Source organism: Cucumis melo, chromosome 10 (assembly GCF_025177605.1).
Source record: "Cucumis melo cultivar AY chromosome 10, USDA_Cmelo_AY_1.0, whole genome shotgun sequence".
Taxonomy (NCBI): domain Eukaryota; kingdom Viridiplantae; phylum Streptophyta; class Magnoliopsida; order Cucurbitales; family Cucurbitaceae; genus Cucumis; species Cucumis melo.
Window position 1 is genome coordinate 13,234,602 of NC_066866.1, and position 24,416 is coordinate 13,259,017.

At 33.7% G+C, this 24,416-nt stretch overlaps 1 protein-coding gene and 1 long non-coding RNA gene across 10 annotated transcripts; both read right to left on the bottom strand.

The window, feature by feature from the left end:
• Window positions 1-300: 300 nt before the first annotated feature.
• Window positions 301-10,768, bottom strand: LOC103496741 (uncharacterized). Of its 9 annotated transcripts, XR_007824104.1 has the most exons (10): window positions 10,395-10,723; window positions 7,507-7,555; window positions 7,320-7,422; window positions 7,148-7,243; window positions 6,991-7,065; window positions 6,671-6,740; window positions 2,170-6,230; window positions 1,999-2,086; window positions 1,775-1,892; window positions 429-637 (listed from the first exon to the last, which is right to left on the bottom strand). XR_007824104.1 is itself a non-coding variant. In XM_008458723.3 (7 exons), the coding sequence occupies exons 1-7, from the start codon at window positions 10,668-10,670 to the stop codon at window positions 563-565; spliced, it is 744 nt and encodes a 247-aa protein (XP_008456945.2). In that variant the 5' UTR covers window positions 10,671-10,768; the 3' UTR covers window positions 301-562. The 9 variants fall into 9 exon arrangements, 4 of the variants coding, with proteins under 4 accessions (XP_008456945.2, XP_050946683.1, XP_050946684.1 ...); XR_007824105.1 differs by lacking the exon at window positions 2,170-6,230 and having other exon boundaries at window positions 1,775-1,888; XR_539227.3 differs by lacking the exon at window positions 2,170-6,230.
• Window positions 10,769-16,074: 5,306 nt separating this feature from the next.
• Window positions 16,075-24,151, bottom strand: LOC107991502 (uncharacterized). Its single transcript, XR_007824106.1, has 4 exons — window positions 23,132-24,151; window positions 22,599-22,887; window positions 22,188-22,301; window positions 16,075-16,270 (listed from the first exon to the last, which is right to left on the bottom strand). It is a non-coding gene; the product is annotated as an uncharacterized LOC107991502 (long non-coding RNA).
• Window positions 24,152-24,416: the final 265 nt, after the last annotated feature.

Here is a 24,416-nt window from a genome sequence, read left to right on the forward strand (position 1 = left end):
GGAAGAAAGGAAAATTGAGTCTTCTTCACGAGAAGAAATCCAAAAGGATAGAACATAGAACAACATGCCTACCTTTCCTAATTTCAACATTCCTGCTGGCCATCAATAAAATGGAATTGGGATAGCCAATTTTGATTTGACGGCTACTTATTTCATGGCTTTAATTTGAGCTGGGTCCGAATTGATGTCCTTTCACTATGTTCTAAATTTCATTGATTTATTCTAAAGATTTCATCTCGATTGAAATTTGAAATTTGGTTGTTCATTGTGTACGGGGTCCCTGGATCACAGCAACCTCACTCAACTAATTGATCTCATGAGATCCATTAGATTCTTCATTATTTTTCATTGTTTGATCAAGAAACCATTTTCAAGCATTAAATATACAGACAAGCTATCAGCAGTTAGATTTATAAAGATTCTCTACATTGTAGAAACGATCCAAAGTTTATTGAATAGCCCATTCAGATAATTTGATGAGAAAGCATAATTCTGTTGAGATGAATACGACACAAGCGTTAAAGGGCGAAGGTGAATGATACAATTACCAACGCAGCCTGCACTAGTTCTTGAGCAGTTCATTTGCCTTATCCAACCAAACATTGTAAATATCAGGAGCATAAAGGACAAAGTGCACCTGCAAATAATGTAACAACACATCATTGACCAATATTAGATATGTGAAGAACAATAAGAAACGTCATTGATCAATGTTTATGACGGATATTCTATGAACAAATGACTTTTCATTTTCGAAGGCCTAGGTTACAGTCAGAAACTAATGACTAATGAGACAACAAATCTTTTTCATTTTTAAAAAGTACAACGTTTCTTTCAAAGATTGTTCATTGATATAAGACTTCAACCAAAAAACTGGAAAAAAAAATATCAATTTAACTGACTAAAAGTGTTGTCCGTTGAATTGAAATCAGTTTGGTTTGATGGCACGAGGGTGATAAAAAATATTAGGTCGGTTTTGTGTTTGTCAAGGATGAGCCAAATATACCCAAGCAGCCCGACAATATAGATATATATCTAAAATTGAATTGAAAGCATTAGTAGTGGAGCTAGCACAAGACACGTTGCTATAAACTCACGGTCTTGAGTTCAATAAACGGGGGATGCAACCTTTTTTTTTTATATTTATTGATGATTTTCTTTCCGGTCAACCAATTCAACCCAACACACCGTCCTATTTTCAGTTTCCCTAGGCTAGCCTGCGCATCCCTGCAGTTATCCAAACAGCGAACCACCAGACTGAACTGACTAAACCATCAGTTTATCAGTTTCAAGCAGTTCGGTTGTGTAACTATATAATTTTATTTGGTTATCTTATTTTCTATAAAACTTCAGCAGTTTTGGAACTTTGATACTTAAACCGATCAGCATCGCCAAACGAATCTAACCTTGGTTTGACACTCCAGTGGCTTCGGTTCCACTTCAATTTGACACTTATACCAAGCCAAACTACTTCATACAACATCTCTCTTTTTAAAGAGGAGGAAGTGGGAAGGCTCGCGTATCATGTCATAGCCATGAATGTCTAGAGTGGTGTGCTATTTGCCTAGGCTCATAAGCGCGAGACAACAAGCTTTTGTACTGCCTAGAGGAATAACTTGAAGCTCTACATTCGTGGTCGATCAGTGATCACTTGCTTATAAAGGGCATTCTTTCTTTCTTTTAAAGAACTTGTTCAAGAACCACGGAAAGTTTTTGGTAGAAAGAACCATTGAAAGTTGAGTAAAGGCAGTCCATTTCCAGCTTAAAAGGTTACCTAGATCTTGGCTAACTCCTTTCCACGTGAAATCCCATATGATTTTCTCCAAGGTTTTAGGCACCAGGACATGAATTTTGAAGGGGCAAAAGATGTCAGGGATGTCTGAAAGAACTGGCTGCACCAATGTTACCTTAAGAAATGTAAAAACCTAAAGAAAATGGGGAGGAAACAACATAGATTACAAAGCCAGAAAACTACAAACGAAATTGGTACGAATTTACCTTTCATCCAAGAACCGGCTTTTGAAGCAGCTTCTCATAACTGTCATCGCTATGATGGTGGGTATGGCAGGTTGATAGAGGCTACAAGCTTCAAGTAAGAGATCAAGAAGTAACCACCAATTTTCCAACAAACCATCTTCACCAAGGATAAGAATTGAAGGTGTCACCTACGTATGAAAATGAGAAACCCCTGTTTTCTACTTTCCCAACTTGAAGCCTTCAAGGATCTTCTTATCAAGACATTGATCAGTAAGGCAGCTAGAGGGGTATCCCTCTAGCATGAAAAGGAAGGGAGAGTCAGAGAATGGTACGCCATTCTAGGCTACCACAAGGAACAATTTATCCTTTTAACTTCACGTGGATGATACTGTTGAGTTCGCAAAGAGAGCAATCCAGAATCTATTAATACTATCTACTAGACCACTAGGCCAAGTCTAAAGCTTTTAAGCTCTAAGGTCGTCAAGGTAAGGCCAATCTATCTCAGGCGTTTTCGAAAATATGCATTCAGCTGAAATCTTTTATCTTTTTTCTTTGGAGATATCCACTCTGAGAATGGCATGCAAGATATGCAAGATAGATTTGTTGACCAAATTTCAAACTACGTCATCATTATTTCCACAATCTAGGAAGCACGAACACCGACACGACGACACCAAAACAGCGACGTGCCAATTTTAAAAAAGGTAGGACATGACACGTCAAGGACATGTTATTTTTTATTAAAAAGATTAAATGCATGTCGTGCACATAAACATATTGTAAAATATTCCATTTGAAAACATCAAAATAACAAGTTAAATACCATAAAATTCATCAATTTACACGTGGAGGTTTGGGTGCAACTGTTTGGGCATGGAGAAATGAGGGATATCGTGGCTGTGGGAGGTCTGTTTTTTAGGAAAAGAAAAGGACAGACAATAATAATAAGCCTCGTATGGATTTTTTTTTATAATAATGTTATTTAAATAAATGTTGTCAAAAATAAAATTGTTGGAAAAGTAATGTAAAAATAGGGTGGCAAAGTTGTGTAGCCAATACACGACTCAGCATTGAAGTCGTGTACCCCATACATAACTCGGCTTAGCTGTCTGTCTAGAGTGATAGCGTTGACTGCCATTTTGTCTGGCATGCATGAAGTCGTGGACTTGGTGCACGACTTCAATGCCTAGTTGGGTACTGGGTATACAACTTCCTCAACTAAACTCTACACCTCTTTCATCCAGCCCTCACCATACTTCCATTTTCTTTCAAAAATAAACCCTTCCTCCCTTTCGACCACCATTTCCAGCTCAACCATTCATCATCCATTGCTTCCATAGCTACCATCTAAGGTATATTCTTCTTCTCTATTCTTTACATTTTTGTTTATCAATTGTAAATCTATTTGTATAATTTCATATTTTTTGTTCTATAAATAATATATTGCATTGTGAATAGAACGCTATAAAGCTGTATGTTTTAATTGTTATTGACTATGATTGGATTATCTGTACCGTAAAAATCTATCTATCGGTTTTTGTTCTATAAAAGTGTGGGCTTGATATATTCATAAGTGAATTCTTAAAACAAAAATAGATGGTTGGCATATTTTGGAATGAAAATTTGGATTATTTAAAATTTGATATGATGTGTTTTAAGTGTTATTGGAGACTATATTTGGATTTAGACTAATTGGGCTTTAAAATGAAAGTGAGCTGAGTCGACTCTCTTGTTATTGTTTAGACCGATTAGGCAAAGTAAAGTTTCTATTTGGGTATTGAACTACATTTTTTGTTTGATTAGAGTAATGTTGGAACGAGTTATGATCACGATATTTTTCCAACTTTAACAGTTAATTAAATATGTCGATGCGACCTTAAGATATAGTTATTCTTGAACCTGATAATGATGAGGCTAATGATATTGATGTAGAAGTTGATGAATTATTATGAAAGGCAGAAAATAAAGAGCATGAAAATGAAATGGACCATATGAGATATTTACCCACATGGATGATTCTATTTGTGAACAAGGGTCAACATTAAGAGATAAGAATATATATGTGAATGTTTTTTTTACCGTAAAGATCTTCAATTGGCTGTTAATGACAGATTGTTGTAGTAGGATCGAAACAAAATATTCGGTATGTCAGATGCAAACAGTGGAAGGAGAGCTGTAATTGGAGGTTACTTGAAAGTAGGCGTAAGTCACAGAATGTTTGAAATTACTAGGCTCGAAGAGGAACGCTCGTGTTTGTATTTAGAATTAACACAAGATAATTCACAGTTCGATTCTAATTTTATGAGTATTGAAATTCAAAATATGATTAGAGTTTCATGTGTTACTGTGACATTGTTCCAAGAAATAATTAAAAAACAGTACGGTACAATGTCAAGTACAGATGGGTATTGCAAGCAAAGAGAAGCACTAATTGTTGTTTTTGGTGATGGAGAGAAATCGTATGACAAACTCGCATATTGATTGAGTGTAGTTGTACGAATTGTAACCCAAGTCAATTGAGTATTTGATCACACACATTCACTTTTGAATTAAACAATAACTGTCTACATATATATCCCTAATGTTGACCCTTACTCACAAATAGAATCAATAATATTCCAATCTATTTGGGTAAATATCTCGGATGGTATCATATCACTTTCATGCTCTGAATTTCTTTCCTTTCATAATAATTCATCAACGTCTACGTTAATATCGTTATCCTTATCATTACAAGGTTCAAGAATAACTAGATCTTTAGGTCGCATCGACATATTTAAACCGCTAAAGTTGGAAAAATATCAGGATCATAACTCATTCCAACATTACTCTAATCAAACAAAAAAAATTAGTTCAAAAAAATCTAGAAAAATACAAGAGAGTCAACCCAACTCACTTTCATTTTAAAGCCCAATCAGTCCAAATCCAAATATAGCCTCCAATAACACTTAAAATACATCATGTCCAAAATTAAACAATCTAAATTTTTATTACAAAATATGCCCGACATCTATTTTTGTTTTAAGAATTTACGTATCAATACATCAAGCCCGCACTTTTATAGAACAAAAATCATACAAATAGATTTTTACATTACATACAATCCAATCATACCCAATAACACTCAACAATTAAAACATACAAGTCTATATACAACAAAAGAAATATGAAATTCAACTAAATCATACAAATAGATTTACACTTGATAAACAAAAATGAATAAAAAATAAAAGAAGAATATACCTTAGATGGTAGTAATGGTAGAAATGGATGATGAACGGTGGGACGGCGATTACAACAATTGGGCTGGACACGGTGGCAGCCAAAGGGGAGGAAGGTTTTTTCTTGTTTTTTTAAAGATAACGGCAGTATGATGAGGGCTGGCGAAAGGGTTTTGTGGACTGCGCACACTAGGTATTGAAGTCGTGCACCCGGTTCATGACTTTGTGCATGCCAGACAATATGGTTATCAATGTTGCCACATTGGATAGACAGTTAAGCCTAGACATGTACGAGGTACACAACTTTAATGACGAACTCGACCTCGGACGACATCATATACGAGTTGGGTACACGGCTCGACATCGTGAACAGTGTCGTAGGGGGTACACGACTTCAATGTTGAGTCATGACTAAAGACTTTTCTAAGCTTGATAAAACTTTTTAAATACTTCTACCTTCTCAAGCTAAGACAAAAACGATTTACTTGTAGTGACTTTACTTGTGGCGACTACAGGATAGACTGGGAATACTTTTGGAAGTTTTTTTGCTTTTTTTTCTTTTTTAAATGAAACGCATCTCTTTATTAGATAGTAATAATAAAGAGACAAAGCTCTAAGAACATGAGGGGTATACAGAGAGCAGCGAAAATTAGAAACTTAAGATTAGTAGGTGCATTGAAATATCTCAATTAGGGAATACTTTTAGATGTTAGCAGAAGATTCAAAATGCCCTACTTGTAATTTAATATTCATACATATATGCTAGGTTTTAATTCTATGCTCCTAAATTAATTAAGTGCAAAAGAGGAAGTTATAACCATAACATGGTCTTGGCTCATGCTAAAAGTAGTCTTTTTTGCATGAAACCTATCTTAGTTTTTTTCTCCCGTTGTTGTCTCCGCACAAACCAGAGCGAACCACAGATAATGCTCCTTGTTAGGAAAGGGCAAGTGAAGAAGTTCATTGATCAAAGAGCTATATCTTCTAGGTCAAGCTAAAGAAAATCGAAAGCCTGAAAGGAGCAGCTTCAAACTGAAAACAAAATTTAAGAACCCCCGGGAAGGTGGTCAAGATCCTTAGTCACCCCTGTAAAGAATGCAACACTATGACCCTAGCAAACCCATCAAATTCCTTGAAACATGATCTAAGGTATTAACCCTTCCATTTAAGACATACAACAAACAATTTAAGCTGCTTGGGAAATTTGAACTTCCATAGTGAGCAAAAGATGGGAACTAGCGAGTGAGAATTCACCACCCATAGAAGGAACTACAAGAAAAACTGACAAGGCCCTTTAAGACACTAATCCCTCTCCTTGGGCTAACTGAAAACTTTCCAATCAAAGATAAGAGGTCAAAGATAGGAGGACCTTGATGGGATAATCCAAACACGCACAAATTATGTGAAGAACATATTAGCATACTGAAACAAAAAGAGGATGAATTCTCTAAGTGTACCAGGAAAATTCTTACTTCTTTCAAACCCTGGGAAAACTCTTTAATGGTAGATAAGGCTATTGTGGCAGCTTCATCGTAAGGATATCTGCAAGTTACAATCAAAATCAATAAAAATATACGTTCAAAGGAATCTGGATCAACCAACCATTAACCAACTAAATTTTATAATAGAAAAATGGTACAAACCAACACATGTGCACACACACAAGCCACTAGAAAACGAAATTAAGAGGAACCTAATCAATCAATCATGAAACTGCTAATTTTTTTTAATGATTAAAGAAGGGTATAAAGCAAACACATACTGAAATTTCTTAATCAATATGATAACTTACCGAAATACACCACAGGATATGGCAGGAAATGCAATATATTGAATGTTATTCTCCTTTGCCACAGCCAAGGAATTTCTAAATCAACATGACAACAGAAAAGTTGAGTCCAGAATGGTAAATCAAACTGAAAAGAAAAATGCAATTACATAACAAGAACCTATATGCGCTTCTCAGTAGGGCCTGGGGGTTTCTACTGGCGTTGTAGATAGGTCCAACAGTATGGATTACATGAGATGCTGGCAACCGAAAACCTCTGCATTTTAACATCACATTAGCAAGTACAAATGAAACTATTGATCATGATCAGCTACGAAATTGAAAGATCCTACGGCGTAATCCTTGCTTCTCCAGTTGGACAACGGATTCCAGGTTGGACTTCTTGGACAGAATAACATGCTCGTACAAGATCTGGCCCAGCAGCATTATGTATGGCTACAAAACGGTGAGGAAAGAATATTCAAGATGGTAAGTTCATCCAACAAGTTATAAAACCAAAACAATGTTGAAACTCCTTACCTCCATCAGCGCCACCACCTCCAAGCATTACCTCATTTGCTGGATTGACCTAAATAAAATTTAAGCCAAAGAAAACTAAGTTTAATAGATTTCAAGGTATTGGAAACTTCTAACAATAAGAAAATACAGGATAAAACATATGGTCCATATGGATCCTTCTTGCATATATAATAAGCAATAGTTTCTTTTTATAAAAAGTATAATTAGTAAATAATAATAGTTTTGTAATTTTAAATTTGAGTTTGTTGGTTAGTTAATTTACTGAGCAAGTGGGGTTAAATCTTCTATCATTACAAAGGTGCTTCTCTTAAATCTTTCTCTGCTTGATGCATGATTGCATCACTTGCACCGCAAAATGAGCTAAATAAAGGTGCTTAATCAGGAGATACAACACAGCATCCCAAAAGAAGTTGGATGAGTACATTAAACTTCATAGTGCATGCGATAGATCCAAACCGAGCTAGTAGGATCACAATGAATTCAGTCGAGACTGACATCGACATTGGAATTAAGATGCATAATATTAGAGATGAACCATGGAAAACTATTTGTCGCCATGTAATGGCCAAACAGGAAATCATTTGGAAGAAAGTTTGCAATTTTGGCATGCAAGGCAAGGTAGTAGATAACCTTTTTTTAGGTAAGAAACTACAATTTCATTGAGAAAAATGAAAGAATAAAAGAAAATACAAAAAACAAGCGCCAACAAAAAGGGGAGTCTGACTCTAACCGTAACTACAGAAAATGACGCAAGCCTAAAAAAACAATACCCCTATCATGTTACAAAAGGCTTGAAGATCAACCCCTCAAAGGAGACATTAAACTTATCCCCTCCCATAACCTCCTAACCTCTCTAAGAATTCAATTGTTCCTTTGAACCAATTCAAGAACTCTGAATCAATAATAAACACTTTTGGACAAGAATCTTAGAGAGGTCAACAGAAGGAGAAGAAATAGACAAGAAATCTTCTTCATGAGGCACCTCAATAGTATTTACACTATTATTAACCAAAATCCAAGATAGAATACCAATTCTATTTTGAGCTTTGGACTTCCATCAACTTGATAATAATTCTTAGACAGACCTTCCTCCTTCTCAACCCCTTCTGACTAGAAATTCCTCATGACCCTTAAGACACTTACTCACAAAATTAGCAATTCTAAAAGGAGACCATAAATAAATGAAATTTTCACTCAGCATCACCTAGATGAGGATAAGCTACCCTTTTAGAAAAACAAGTCTTTTTTCCATGTAGACAACCACTTTGAACTTTCAAAGACAGGGTTCCAAGAAAAACAGGCTATTCGGATTACAACCCAAGAGAACCATAGCTACCCAGGCTCCTAACTTGAACCAACAATAATTCATCCTCAAGATGAAGCTCTTCCCCTTATCAATCTTAAGATAAAAATCTCTTCGAAAAGTGATAAAAACCTACTAAGGTTAAGAAAGGAACTCACTTGACCTGATCAAGAAAAGAGTATGCCAACTATAAACTGAAAATACGTAATTCCCACTGACCGACGAATAGAATCCTTTGTAGATGACTTAAATACGCGATAGGGTATCGTAAGTAGCAAAGTGGTTTTGTTGTCACATCCACTAAGATCCAGCCCTTCGTTGAATCCAATTCAAAAAGAAAATGCGAAAGGTGAACCAAATCCTTCCTCACCTTAAGAGCCCCTCAACCACTATCCACCCCTTCCTCTACACCTAAGAGCACTAACCTGCTTAGGTCATTGACCACCAAGAGAAGGTGACAAAGGGTCACCTTGCCTAAGACCTTTACGGTAGTTCATTAGTTTGGTGGCCTCCTTCCTTATCTTCATTCTTGGAGTTATGGTTTAGTTTAGAATGCAATTACACTTTCAATCAAACAAATTATATATAAATATACATTGGGACTTGGGAATCATTTAGAATTTGAGCTTAAAAATTATTTTTTTCACTTATGTAGTTCAAAGAGGATAAGAAAATAATAAAAAGTAGTGCCTATGTTTTTAGTTGTTTTCACCTAATGTGATCTCACCAAAGTTGTCATCCTTTGGAAATCATGGAAATTGGAATCATGTCTAATGAACTCTACTGCATACAGTAACCTAAATCTATACAAATACAAGCCCCCAATTACAATTCTACAAAAGAATACTTCATAATTTTGGCTCCGTCATTTTGCTTCTTGTTTTTGAACCATCATTTTGAAGTCTTTTTTGTTGGTTTTTGCCTTTCCCCGACAATACTACATGCCTCATGACAATTATTTTGGTCGCTCATCCTTTTCATGATATTAAAAAGGATATATGGCTTGCTTTCTATAGTGCTTTATTCTGAATTCTTTGGGTTGCTCAAAAAGGCCAACTCTTCATGGAGGTTTCCTACTCTTTTGGTCATTTTCTCGGACTTGTACTCTCTACTGGTGCAAGAACAAGCAAATATTATTCTATAAAGCTTTTTCCATTTAGTCTTCAATGGGAGAGTCCTTTTGAATTTCGGTGTTTGGATTTTTTACTTTTTACTTGTATATTTCATTCACCAATAGAATTGTTTCTTACAAAAAAGGGAAAAGATCAAAATTCTACAAAACAGTTCTCAGTGACAATTGATAATCCTACGTGCCTACAAGACAAAGTCAAGCAATGGGAAAGCAATCCAACCCCTACAGAATGTTCCCATTTCAATTCAACTACAAACTTAAAGCGATTCATCAAAAACAAACAATCCCATCATTCAAACAAAAGATGATTCTGACCATTACTGAAAGACACAGGAGATTTCAACTGATTACATCTCACCACCCTTCCCTTTGCAGTAAACAAATAAGGAAAGCGAATAAGCCCTTTAATAAAATAGCCTAGTCTGAGTAGAGGAGAAAGATAGAGTTACCGACAATGGCGTCAGAAGAACCGTCGATGAACCACTTTGTGATGTCACCCTTCTGAATAACGCAATCGGTTGAGGGAGACACTTTGAATCGAACCACTCCACTGCGGGATTCATTGGCCATTGAAACGGCAAAGGTTCTTGGTGTTGATCGTGGGAAATGAGGTGAAAAGGAGAGATTTGAAGAGAGGGTGAAGGATTGGAAATGCAAAGGGGAAACCCGGCGGAGAAGGGAGATGCCCACAGACACACTGTTCTGCCAAGCAGTGCCTGCGATTGTCATCAAATCGTGCCAGCGGGTCAAATGGAAGCTGACGGAAAGTCCCAATTTTGGTATTTCTTTTAATATTTATATATAAAGCAGTTATAAGAGGGAAAATTGAAGGAATATTGCAATTTTTAACATCCTAATTACTAACACATTTGAGTGTTCTAAGAAGTATTAATAATGCCAAGCTAATATTTATTATATTAAATGACAAACTAGTTAAAAATCTAATCCAATTGTTCTATTTAAGTGAAAAAAAGTATATATATATATTAAAGTTACACCTCCGTAGAAATATGTCAAGATATCAAACTATATTATACTTAAAGTTCGACTTATGTTTTACTTCGTAGTCCAAATAACATCCACCATTTTTCGTTTTTTAAAAATTTTGATTAACTCTCAGTCTAGGTAAAGATCTAACAAAAAAAGAGAATTTAAGAAAAACTTAATTGACTTGTTTAATTTCAGCGGGAAAGAATCTAAAATTAGGAAGGGGTGGGAACAAAATAATTCACCAACAACTAACTAGATTGAGTAGAACTAAAGAGAGTGAAGAATAGAGAGATTAGGCAAAACAAAAAGAGAGAGAGACAGAGAAAAGAGTTCGTTTTTATTTGGCAAAAGAAAAGAAAAGTTGAAGCTATGATGAGTTCAAAAGCTTTTTCTCAGTTTTTAGCATTTACTTTCTCTTTCTTGTAGGTAAGTTGGAAATAGAAAATAGAAGGAAAAAACAAAATACACCGAATAAATAAAAAGGAGAAAATTGGGTGCTTGTGCTTCTGTCATTTGTATAAAAAGTGGTGTTTTCACCTTTATCAATATTCAATAATTCAGCCCAATATCCTTTGTGTGAAACTTGAGTTCTCTGCAAGGAGAGATTGCAATCATGTGGAAGTAGTTACGAAATTTATCAACGCAGTAAAACATGAAAACATACATGTGTTATAGATATGAGTCCTACAAATTCACGTTGTTTTCTTAAGACAAGTTTATTCACTTTAGTGTTTGAGTTTTGAGAGTATTCTTCTCTCATGATAGAACATATCAAATTTTTTCTAAGAGTAACACTCCGTCTAAAAAATCATCGAACGAAACTTTGTGGATCTATCGAACGTCAAAGATTGTGGATAATGGAGAGAATTCTTTTTGAAGAAGACAATGAATTATAGATCACAATTATCTATCCTTCAACCAAATAGAAAAATGACCTTATTTATAGACTTATACGTGGTCATTCGAAAAGTCATCCTTTTAGTTATTAATACTTTTCATGAAGTGATGCACGCATTCATGAAGAAATACAAATAATTATTAGGTTTTCATGAAGTGACGCATTCACTCATGATGCATTCATTCATGAAGAAACACAAACAATAACCATTTATTCCAACAATCCCCCCATAAATGGTAAGTTGACAAATAGAAGAAAATAAGCGTTAGTTATTTTCCAATAGAGAACTTGCATAAGGATAAGTAGTATAAACTTTGAACTTTCCCTAGTGAACATCAATCGAGCTTACTTGGTTAATTAGTGAACATGATTCCTTGAAATGTTAACCTTTCTAGAGTAAACTAAAACAATAGATATCACACAGCTTATTATTATAACAAAGTTTGTTCTCATGATTGTGTTCGTTTTGACCTTGAACATTGTCTGGTCTCATGAGTGTTTTAGAAAATTCGCCTTAAAATTCTCACAGAACCAGCCTCTTCACACTCATATAGGTGATTTTTGTACTAACATCGTATATGCTTTTTTTTATTAATAATTATCACTTACAAAAATCATTAAAAGCATGATGCTTACCCTAAAACCATACTAGCACTACCTTATTACCTCATCATTCGTAGAATGGGTGAAATATTTCAATGTAGTGCTCATTATGTTATCTAGAGATCAGTTTTCTCGTTGAACCTAGATCTTGAGATCTCCAATCAACAAGGTTGGGTTGCCTCTCTAGGTAACTTCATTTTATAGGCTTTAATTCCATTCTTTTTTTTATGAACTTTCAACCAACTCCCTAGTTAGGCCTTAAGTAAGTGGATCCGTAATATTATCTTTTGACCTCACAAAGTCAATTTTAATAATTCCATTAGAGAGTAGTTGTCTGATTGTATTATGTCTCCGTCGTATATGTTGAGACTTACCATTATAAATAATATTTCGTGCCCTTCCAATAGCTGCCTGACTATCGCTATATATACATATTGCAGGCATCGTTTTGGACCAGTTGGGTATATCTTTCAAAAAAATTTAAAGCCATTCTGCTTTTTCTCCAGCCTTATCTAAAGCTATAACTTTAGATTTTCACTGTGGATCGCACAATACATGTTTGTTTTGAAGATTTCCAAGATATAGCCCTACCTCCAAGTATAAAAATTTAACCATTTGTATTGTGAGATCCATTCGCTATAGCATCAAGTTTTGTAACTTTGTTTCACAAGACATTTTGTGTGGAAAAACATTCTCAAAGAATGTCGCAATCCTTAATTCCATGTTTGTATTAACATGTACATCTGAAATATTTGATTTACGAACTAGAAATTGATATGCACAACTGTTGCTAGCATAATCAATGAATATGCAATCAACATTTTTTTTTTTTGCCTATTTTAACCATTTTAGGTTTAGGTATTGCAATTTTTGCTAGGCACCCCCACACTTTTAAGAAATTGTATGAATGTTTTCTTTCTTTCCTTTTTTCATAGGAAATTTCTTGTGTTTTCATATAGGAAATCCCCATACAATATATAACTAACCTTCAAATATGGGGATACATATCACAAAATGTGTCATATCATAAATTTGGAATCATTCGTTTAAAAGATCATAAAATTTCCAACCATATAAACTTGATTGCCAAATCCACTATTATAATCACTATATAGTGTGTTATCTAATTCACTCCAAGTGTGATTGTTGCATACATATTTTGTATATATTTTTATGCCTCAAGTGTAAGCAACTTTGCTTTGTTGGTTTCTCCTTCAATATTGCAATAGCATGAATTTCCAATAGTCGCCCGAAGCCAAATAATAACATTCCTTATGGCCACCAATGGAAATTATTGCATTTAAAATCCTCATAGAAGCTTCCATGATTTCCACCAATAATATGTTGTACAATAATTTTAAATTGTTGATGACGTTTGTGTGAAATTAATCACCAAGCATTTGTGAAACAAAGTAAATAACTTTACCGAAAAAGTTCTCACAAAATAAAATCAAATAAAACAACAAATAAAATTGGAGACATTATTCCATTAAGCTTGAAGTGTAAAATGTCATGAGAATACTAGGCTTAGTACCCGATATGCATACACAATATACAAAAATAAGCCAATAAATGACAGAAATAATATAGTACTCATGATTTATTATCAAATACACACACTTGTACTAAAACAAAACTAGTGCAGAACATCAAACAATAATCCACAACACATATGTCAAACGGTGAACTCATGCCAAAATTATATAAGTGGCGAAAAAAATTATTAAAATCTTGTCAAAGGAAAAATCTCGAATGTCATTTGCCCAAGAGTTTTATATACTAATTAAAGTACATAACAACCTATTAAAATTTAGAATCGAATGCAAATATTAGTTGAATGAAAACTAACAATAATTTTCATGATTTTCGCACAGAACACCTTAGTGGAATAATATATATACATATATAGATATATATATATGAAATTCTAAAACAAAATCAACATGATCCAACAACAAATCGACATATATGAATATTTTCATAATTTTTCAATTTTAGTGATTCGAAGTCTCATAAAAGATAAATAATGGGGTTTTCAAGTATTACCATAAAAGATAAATTTGTCTTAAGATTGTTATGAAAATTATCAATACAACAAAACAGAAAAACATATATGTATTATAGATCTGAGCCCAACGAATTCACGATTGTCTTCTTAAGACAAATTTACTCACCCTAGTGCTTCAGTTTTGAGAGTAATTGTCTTCTAGAATAGAACATATCAACTTTCTTCTAAGAGTAGCACCTCGTCTAGAAGATCAATGAACGAAGTTTTGTAGATCTACCGAACGTCAAAGATTGTGGATAATGGAGAGAATTCTTTTTAAAGAAGACAATAAATTATAGATCACAATGATCTAGCCTTCAACTAAATAGAAAAATGATCTTATTTATATACTTTTCATGGCCATTCAAAAAGTCATGTCCTTTTAGTTATTAATACTTTTCATGAAGTGATACATCCATTCATGAAAAAATACAAATAGTTACTAGGTTTTCATGAAGTGATGCATCCACTCATGAATTGTATCCATTCATGAAGAAACATAAATAACAACCATTTATTCCAACAGAAGTATGCTAAAACGAGGCTTGAATATAAGTCTAAAAAAATTTAGAAGACAATTTTACCACGAGTTAACTTCTAGAATTAGTTTCATTTCAGTATATATATATACACACATACACACATACATAAAATTGCGAGGGGCGAGCCCTTCTAAGCTTATGCTAAATTTGCTCAAATTTGTCGGTAATAACAATTCGATCATAATCTATGGAAAGAATTAAGTTTGCTCTTGAACCCAAAAAAGAAGCAAAATAGAGATTAAGCTTTAATTTGTGGAAATAGTCAAAATAAGGTTTTCAATTAAAATCTCGAGAGGAGCATAGGAAAGTAGGTGTAGGTGGAGTTTGATCAAACCACTATAAAATTGCAGTATCTTCTTCTTTAACTCTTTCCTAATTATTTTTACATTTAATTTTAGTTGCATATTCTCGTTTGTTGAGATTGATTGTATATTCTGTTACATACTTCTTATCAATCTAGTTATACCGTATAGATTAGCTAGGATTTTTATTAATTTAATTTAAAAATTATTTATTTAGCCTAATTTGGACATGTTTATTAATAAGTTTAATTAACACTACTACAAAAACAGACTCTTTTGACGGTTTTAAACGGTCAAGGATTATTATTCTTGACGGTTTTAACACTGTCATTGAAGCCAGTGTCAAGAAAGTCAAAATTCTTGACGGTTGGTAAAAACGTCAAGAATAGTGAAGTTGACAGTTTATAACCGTCAAGTATACAAATTTTCATGATAGTTTAAAACCATCAAGAGTATAAGTGTTTATGACATTTAAAAACCGTCAAGAATGCAATTGTTTATGACATTTTAAAACCATCAAGCATTTTTCTATTTTTTTTAATTGTAATTCAATTATATTTTTGTTTCTGCAGTATGCTCCCATTGGTCCTGTACAGGGGTTCAACAGTTGTTCCATAAATACATATAAACGACAATATTCATCAAACCTTTCACCATATCGTTTTCAAAACTTTGCAAATATTTATATCATTTACAAAACCAATATAAACAATTCCATCAGATTTCCAAGAATTCAACTCAACATCCTCTAATTAACTAACTTAGCCCAAAAGTATACCATCTATATACATAAAGTTCCAGAATGACAACCACAACAAAATTTATGGTCACAACAAAGTGTCAGAACAATGGTAAACGTCATCCAAATGTGTTCTCTCTACTGTATGTAACATAGAGAAACTCATCCTCATCCTTCCTCTTATCATAGATTGCGGACATCAATGATCCTGAAGAAATAAAGTTAATAATTAAATGATTTTATTGTCTCGCTTGACTCATTGGTGCAAAAACACCATATGAAATCAAATCTCCATTCCTTTTCCATTTTTAAACATCTAAAACAACCACAGAATGAAACTCACGTTACAACTCTTAGAACAATTGATCAAGTATTTGAAGGATATAACATACGAACACAGTGGAAAAAGATCGAAAGATTACTCTAATTGCATCTAAACTTATTTTAGATACTTGGGGTTTAGGAAAAACCTTACCTTTGTAGCTTTTCGATACTTCAAAACCTCCTTACGAACATGATCCCGGACCTCTACTAGAGTTGACTCACTAATCTCTAGATTTAGAGTTGAGTTGTGGGATCCGTTCAATGAAGGAAATATAAGAAAAAGATGGAATTTGGAGGGTTGAGACTTTTTTAGGGTTGAGATGGAAAAATCTTTTTTCTAAAATTCAAAAAACAAAAAAGTATTTTTCAATTTGAAAAATAAGCTATTTATAAGAAAATTACATGCAAAATTGTTTGTAAATTTTTTATAAAATCTCAACACCTAATTTTCCACTAACCTTTAGTGGAATTAAACACCATTCCATTTTCTCTTATCGGGCTTGGTATCACCACCATGAGCTTCCACATAACCCACTAAGAGTTAGTGGAATTACCCAACAAATTGTTGGATTTTCTCACTAACTTTGGTCAATGGGCAAAATGGTCATTTGATCTTTCTAGTCAAAGTTAAAAAGTCAACATTTTGGCTTTTTACCATTTTAACCTCCTTGACTAATTCCAACCTTCTGAGCATGAATCTGCATTCATTTTCTCAAGATTCTAATTATTTTTTAATATATTGCCGGTCAAAGTTTGACTTTTAAAAGTCAAAAATCAATCATTTTGACTTTTTACAACTTTGACTATTTCCATCTTTTCTGAGCTTCTGAGTATGACTCCGTATTCATATCTTTAATATTTAAATCATATTTAAACATAAAACTCTATCAATAATCTAAACCGATGGCTATATCACATATACTTGTTGATTTCTCTCTCCTTTCCAAAATCGAATAATTGGACTCATTCCATTATACTGTTCTAAGTTTATTTCATATGAGCTAGTAGGGGAACCTAATGGATCTATAAATCATGGGTTCCAATGATCTAAGATTAATAGACAAAACTCTTTTATACCAAGCTAATCAACATTCATGAACTAACGAGTCATTCCATTAAAGTCGTAGTTGCACTCCCCTCACTATAGATATATTTGTGTCCATTTGATATAACCATGATCAGTAAGTTAATCCTTCACAGGTTGTTCCTAAGCTTGGCTGGGTCAAAAAGTACCGTTTTACCCCCAACACTACATCTTTTTCCTTAAGTTCCACTAATCCACTATTAAATAATTAGTTTAAGGTCCAACCTATAAACTGAATCTCTCTCGGATCAATGAGAGGGTGGGGACCCTTTGTTCAAGACTTGGATTCAGTCCTTAAGGGAACAACCTATCTACTAACCCTAAAGCATGTAGGAGTGAATTCCGTCTTACACCCTATGTTTCCATCTATCCACTCGATCTTATCCTTGAAATGAGAGGCTTATTGTGCCAACACTAATGAGTTGCCCCCACCTATGCAGATCTAAGGATAATCTCGTGTGAACAGAAGTTCACAGTTAACTCAGGATTAAGATTAAGTTACCTAGATCATCAATAAACGAGATAGTCAGTTTTGAACAGTAAACGACGTTATAACGTAAAAGTGACTATTTCATGGTTCTGTCTTATGTAAACCCTTTACATAGGACACCCCCACTTTCATGTCTCTACATGAACGATTTAAGATTACCTCGTTTATACTAACTACAAAACGGGCCGCATCCATAATATCTTTGAATAAGGCGTCCAACCTTTATTCATATACTATAAACTATTTGGGCTATTTACTTAAACTTAATCCATATTTATGTTTCTACATAAAGTTCAAGTTTACTCAAAATAGCCTTGGGATCTTAGTTTATTGGATTTAAGATTATAGTATTCAATTTTTCAATAACGGCTTTATTGAATAGAATATGATTACAAACTATGAGTTTTAGGACATAAATTCCAACAAACTCGCACTTTGACTAAAACTCCTAGTGGGATAAAAATGTTTGAATTTAACCATGAGAGAATAAGAGATATGAGTACAATAAACATATGAATATAATAAACTAGGGCACATGCCCAATAAATCTCTCACTTGTCCTAGTTTACAAGCATCGTAGACCTAAATTCTGTAGGTGACCCTCAAACACTTTAACCGTGAGGGCTTTGTAAAAGGATCTGCAATGTTTTGCTTAGAAGAAATCTGGATCACTACAACGCCTCCATGATGTACAATTTTCCTAATAGGATGGTACTTGCGTTCGATATGCTTTCCTTGTTTATGGCTTCTAGGTTCTTGTGAATTTGCAATTGCACCACTATTGTCACAGTATAAAGTGATTGGCAGGTGCATATTTGGAACAATTTCCAGATCTGTCAAGAATTTCCTTAGCCATATTGCTTCCTTTGCTACTTCGCAAGCTGCTACATATTCAGCTTCCATTGTTGAGTTGGCTATACAAGTTTATTTTACGCTTCTCTACACTACTACTCCCCCATTTAGAGAGAATATTGATCCAAATGTAGACTTTCTAGCATCTTTATCCGTTTGGAAATCATAATCAGTGTACCCAGTAAGGATCAGATCCTTAGTACCATACACGAGCATGTAGTTCTTTGTTCTTTTAAGATATTTTAGAATATTCTTAAAGGTTTTCCAGTGATCACATCTGGGATTAGACTAATACCTACTGACCATCCCTACTGAGTAGCAAATGTCAGGTCTAGTATATAACATTGCATACATCAAACTCCCAACAGCGGAAGCATAGGGAATATTTCTCATATCCTCAACCTCTTGAGGTGTCTTAGAACATTGTTCCTTTGACAAATGAATTCCATATTTGTAGGCAGCAGACCCTTTTTGGAATTCTGCATTTTATATTTAGGCGAGATTTTTCAATATAAGATGCTTGAGACATGGCTAGTGTTCTATTTTTACGGTTTCAAACAATTTGGATTCCAAGAATGAATTGTGCATCTCCCTAATCTTTCATTTGAAATTGCGTAACTAACCATTTCTTGATTTTAGTAAGATAACCTACATCATTCTCAATAAGTAGAATATCATCTACATATAAAACTAAGAATGCTACAATGGAATTGACGACCTTTTTGTAAACACAAGGTTCGTCAACATTTTATTCAATACCATAAGACTTGATCGCAGTATTAAATCTTATATTATAGGATCTAGATGCTTGCTTCAAACCATAAATGGATTTCCGAAGCTTACAAACCTTTTGTTTTTTACCATTTTCTATAAATCCCTCTAGTTGAGCCATATAGATACTTTCCTCAAGATTTCATTCAAAAAAGCTGTCTTGACATCCATCTGCCAAATTTCATAATCATAAAAAGTGACGATGGATAAGAGTATTCTAATTGACTTAAGCATGGCAATGGGAGAAAATGTTAGTTCATTCCTTCTCTTTGGGTATAACCCTTTGCCACAAGTCGAGCCTTAAAAGTCTGTACTTTACCGTCTTGGTCTCGTTTTCCCTTGTATATCCATTTGCAACCAATAGGTTTTACATCATTTGGTTGATCTACTAGAGTCTAGACAGGAGGTCCATGGCTTTGATCCATTGGTCACGATCTACATCATTCATTGTCTATTTATAGGTTAATGAATCCTCTACGCCATCATCAAGTATGACAACTTGAGTTTCACTTAAACCCAAGTAGCGATCAGGCTGATGAACAACCTTCCCACTACATCGAGGCTCTCTAAACTCTTGAGAAGGATGTGTTTAACCAGATTGCTTAGTTTTATCAACTATTTTAGTGGATGAGCTAGGTTTATCTTTAGCACTCTTGGAAATCTCATTTAATACTAATTTACTGCGAGGTTGATGATCCCTTATGTGGTCTTCCTCTAAGAATGTGACATTTTTTGATACAAATACTTTATTTTCTTGAGGATCGTAAAACAAACTATCTCTAGATTCCTTTGGATATCCTATGAATACGCATAATTTTGAACGATGTTCCAATTTTTTAGGGTTTTGCACCAACACGTGTGTCGGACATCCCCAAATTCTAAAGTGACGTAAACTTCCTTTATGCTCTTTGCATAGCTCATAAGGTATTTTTGAAATACTTTTAGAGGGAACGTTGTTCAAAATATAGATAGCTGTTTCTAAAGCATATCCCCAAAAGGAATCTAGCAACTGAGCAAAGCTCATCATAAAGCGAACCATGTCTAACAAGGTTTGGTTTCTTCTTTCTGATATACCGTTCTGCTGAGATGTACTAGATGCAGAGAGTTGTGACTGGATTTCACGTTCTATCAAATAGTTTTGGAATCGTAAGTCCATATACTCTTCACCTCGATCTGATCGAAGTTTCTTTATTGTTTTAACTAATTCATTCTCAACTTCAGCCTTATATTCTTTGAACTTTTCAAGAGAATCAGACTTATGATGAACTAGGTAAACATGACCATACCTAGAATAATCATCAATAAAACTAATGAAATATTTGTACCCTCCCTGAGTTTTGACATTCATTGGTTCACAGAAGTCCGAATATACAAACTCTAAAGGTATTTTGGCTCTGAGATCTTAGTCATTTTTCCTTCAAGACAAGATTCACAAGGAGGTAAAGAGTTATCTTCTAACTCACTTAGAAGTCCACTTTTAACTAATCTCCCATTCCTATTGAGATTTATGTGACCAAGTCTTAAGTGCCATAAATAGATATTAGAAGAAACTTTTTGTCTTTTATTCTGAGTTTCGGTTGTTCTAAACATTTCAGTATTTAAGACAAGATTTGTTCGTGTTGGTCTTAACTTATATAAGTTGTTTTCAAGTATAGCAGAACAGATTTGAATACCCTTATAGAAAATGAATGCTTCGTTAATTTCAAAAGATATTCTATACATGTGTTCCAAAATACAAAAAATAGATATTAAATTTCTTTTTATTTGTGGTACATACAAGACATTCTTTAGTATGATATATCTATTTCCAAAAAACAACTTTAACTCTTCCACTGCTTCAGCTGAGATCATCTCTCCTGTTTCAACCTTGAGAGTGATCTCGCCTTCTAAAAACCTTTTCCAAGAACTATTTTCCTGAAATGAGAAGCAAATAATGACTCACTTTTCTATCTTCTTGACTTAAAAATCTTTTTTAGTCCCTAACTTGGCTTAAAAATAAAAAACTGAACATTATGGTTAAGTGCTGAAGTTGCATTTATGTCCATAATAACGAAGGTGATTCTTCTATGACTCTGTTCTTTGTGGATTGTAGTGTTTTAAATATATTTTTAGCCCATTACCATTTTTTAGTACGATTTTAATAATTAACTACAGATTTAAATACTTAAATACAAAATATGAAAATTAAGAGTATAATATATTGTCATTTAGTGTAAGACAAAATATGTTGTCGTTATGTGTATATATCCCAGTTTTTAAAACTTTTAAACTTTCCTTGAAGAAAAACCATTCATTCGATCAACAAGTCATTGAACTTTGTGTTAATGTTTTTCTTTTCATTATTTAGCTACTATTCTGTAATTTCAAAAACTTATACAATCAAATTATAAATTTAGTCATTCAACTTTGTGTTAATTTTGGTCTTTCAATAAGATCAATGCATCAAAATTACAAATTTAATCCCTTCTCCTCTCCCTAAGAATATACTCTCAAGCAAAAAAAGAAGAGAGGTCACCTTCGTCGCTTCCCTATTGTTAAATTACAAACATGAAATTCCCATATACACATGCATGTACATTATCAGAAGTACAAACATGACATTACCTGGAGATGGAGGACATCAGCTAAGGGCTTCTTCCTCAAATGAGGCACAATCAAAAGTTGAGATGGAGTTTGACCAAAGTAGGCAATTTGATCTTGTGTGGCACGTTGTTGTACCTGTTTCCAGAAATTAGGGGAAGCAAACAATTAAATAGAGACCCTGAAATTTGAAGGAATCAATTGTAACCAAGGTGAAAATACTGGGTCATATATTTTGTCAATATCAATTGTGCGCTCAAAAGTAATGTAAAAGAAGACATTATTAGCAAATATTGCCTCTTTGATTAAGATTAAGAAATTGAAGAGAAAAGAGAGATCGAAAAGAAAAAAGATTAAGAAATTATACCAACTTACAAACACTGAAAATCCAATAAACAAGATTAAGGAAAACCCTCAATGAAGTAAACAGCCTACCCAAATATGAGATCAATCGACTCATGCAGATGTGCTGATACATATGCTCGATCTCAATAGCCATCCGATGTTTGTGAATAAAGTTAATTGGATTTTTAGCCCACAGAAGGAGTTTGATGAAATTTAGAATGTTAAATAACATCTAAATGAGAAACTTACTGGCATACGAATACTCAATAGTAGGTATTTTCCTTAAGGATTACCAATGTTCTGCCCTAATTGGGTGGTGCCAAAATCAATCGAGTTTTCATTTGTTAAGATCTCAGAAAGGTAAAAAAAGCTCTGGAACCTGTGAGAAATAAAGAGCATCATTTTATTGGATAACGACATGATTACTTAATCAAGTCGTTCTTGTAAATGATGAAAGTAGATGAGTTCTTAAAACAAATTAATAACAACATAATATACAATAAGATAAAACACTCATAATCAATGAACTCACTAATTCCTTCAAATCACTCATATCTTCTAGAACCTGATTCCAAGTACCAAAAATATCTAAAAAAACATCTGATCAGCGTGATAAAATTTACCACATTGCAACTGAATTGTAAGAGTTGTAAATGGTTCAACTCTAAAAAGATAATATAACACCTGCAGAAGTAATAAGAAAATTTCAGATATATATAGTATGATCCAATTAAATTGATAGAGATGTACAAATTTCAAGGTCTGGAAGGACAAAGTGATTGGCTTCGGAGTATAGTAAAATTGAGGGGGAAAGAATTTGTACATTACCATACAGAATAACAAAATAAGAACAGAGCAAAATACCATATAATAGGTTGGGTTCTCAACATAGGCAAGGTTAGGCATAAAATATAAATTACCACTACAAAAGGAACGAAAAGATAAGGCTATAATTGAATTAAATGTTCAGAATTTCTAGAGGCAATTTTTTCTGGATCCCCCACAACTCCAATTAAATCTAAGAAACTAGGTGAAGTGATCAAATTGGATATTGAAAGTGCTTTTGAAACTGCTGGTTGGGACTTACACCAGTAGTAGAAACTAGAACAAAGAAATTTTCAATAAAGAAAGAAACAGAATAAAGAAAATTTTCAATTTCCCAAAGTGTAGAAACTGAAAGATTCAATAATAAAAAAATGAAAACAGAAAACACCTGCACTAGTAGATAACTAAGAAGAGCAAGTTGAATTTCTTGAACAAATGAGGAAGAAGAAATCTTTAGGTTGGAATGTGACACACCACAAGCTACGATTAAAAACCCTAGAAAAATTTAGGCGGAAATCATATTAAGAATAAAGAAATTAAAGAAAAATTACAAACTAATCGATTGAAACTTGAAGAAATAAAAGCCCCAAGGAGAAAAACAAGAACGTAACAAAATGTAGATTGAGAGGAAGACGAGAGAGATGGAGACAGGGCGATAGGGAGAGAGTCAAAGATGATGACAGACAGATAATCGGAGAGGGCGGTGGCAGGGAGAGAGTTGGATGGACGAACAAAATGTGAAGAATATGGTATGCATTTTTGGAGAGGTGGAACACGACGGTGAACGGGGACGGACGAACGGTGAACACAGCAAAAGTGAGGGATCTGGTGGAACTTACAATTTTAAAAGGGATAGAGACACATCTAGAGCTTTGAAGAAATTAACCCAATATTTTCTTTTATATATTTAATAGCACTTGATGTTTTTAAAACGTCAAGGAAAATGATCTTACTTGACGTTTAAAAAAATATCAAGAAATTCAAAAAATAACTCCTCTCCGCCTTTTTATAAAAATTCTTGACATTTTAAACGTCAAGAATTTTTTAGATACTCAAAACATCAAGGAAAAGTACATATTACTT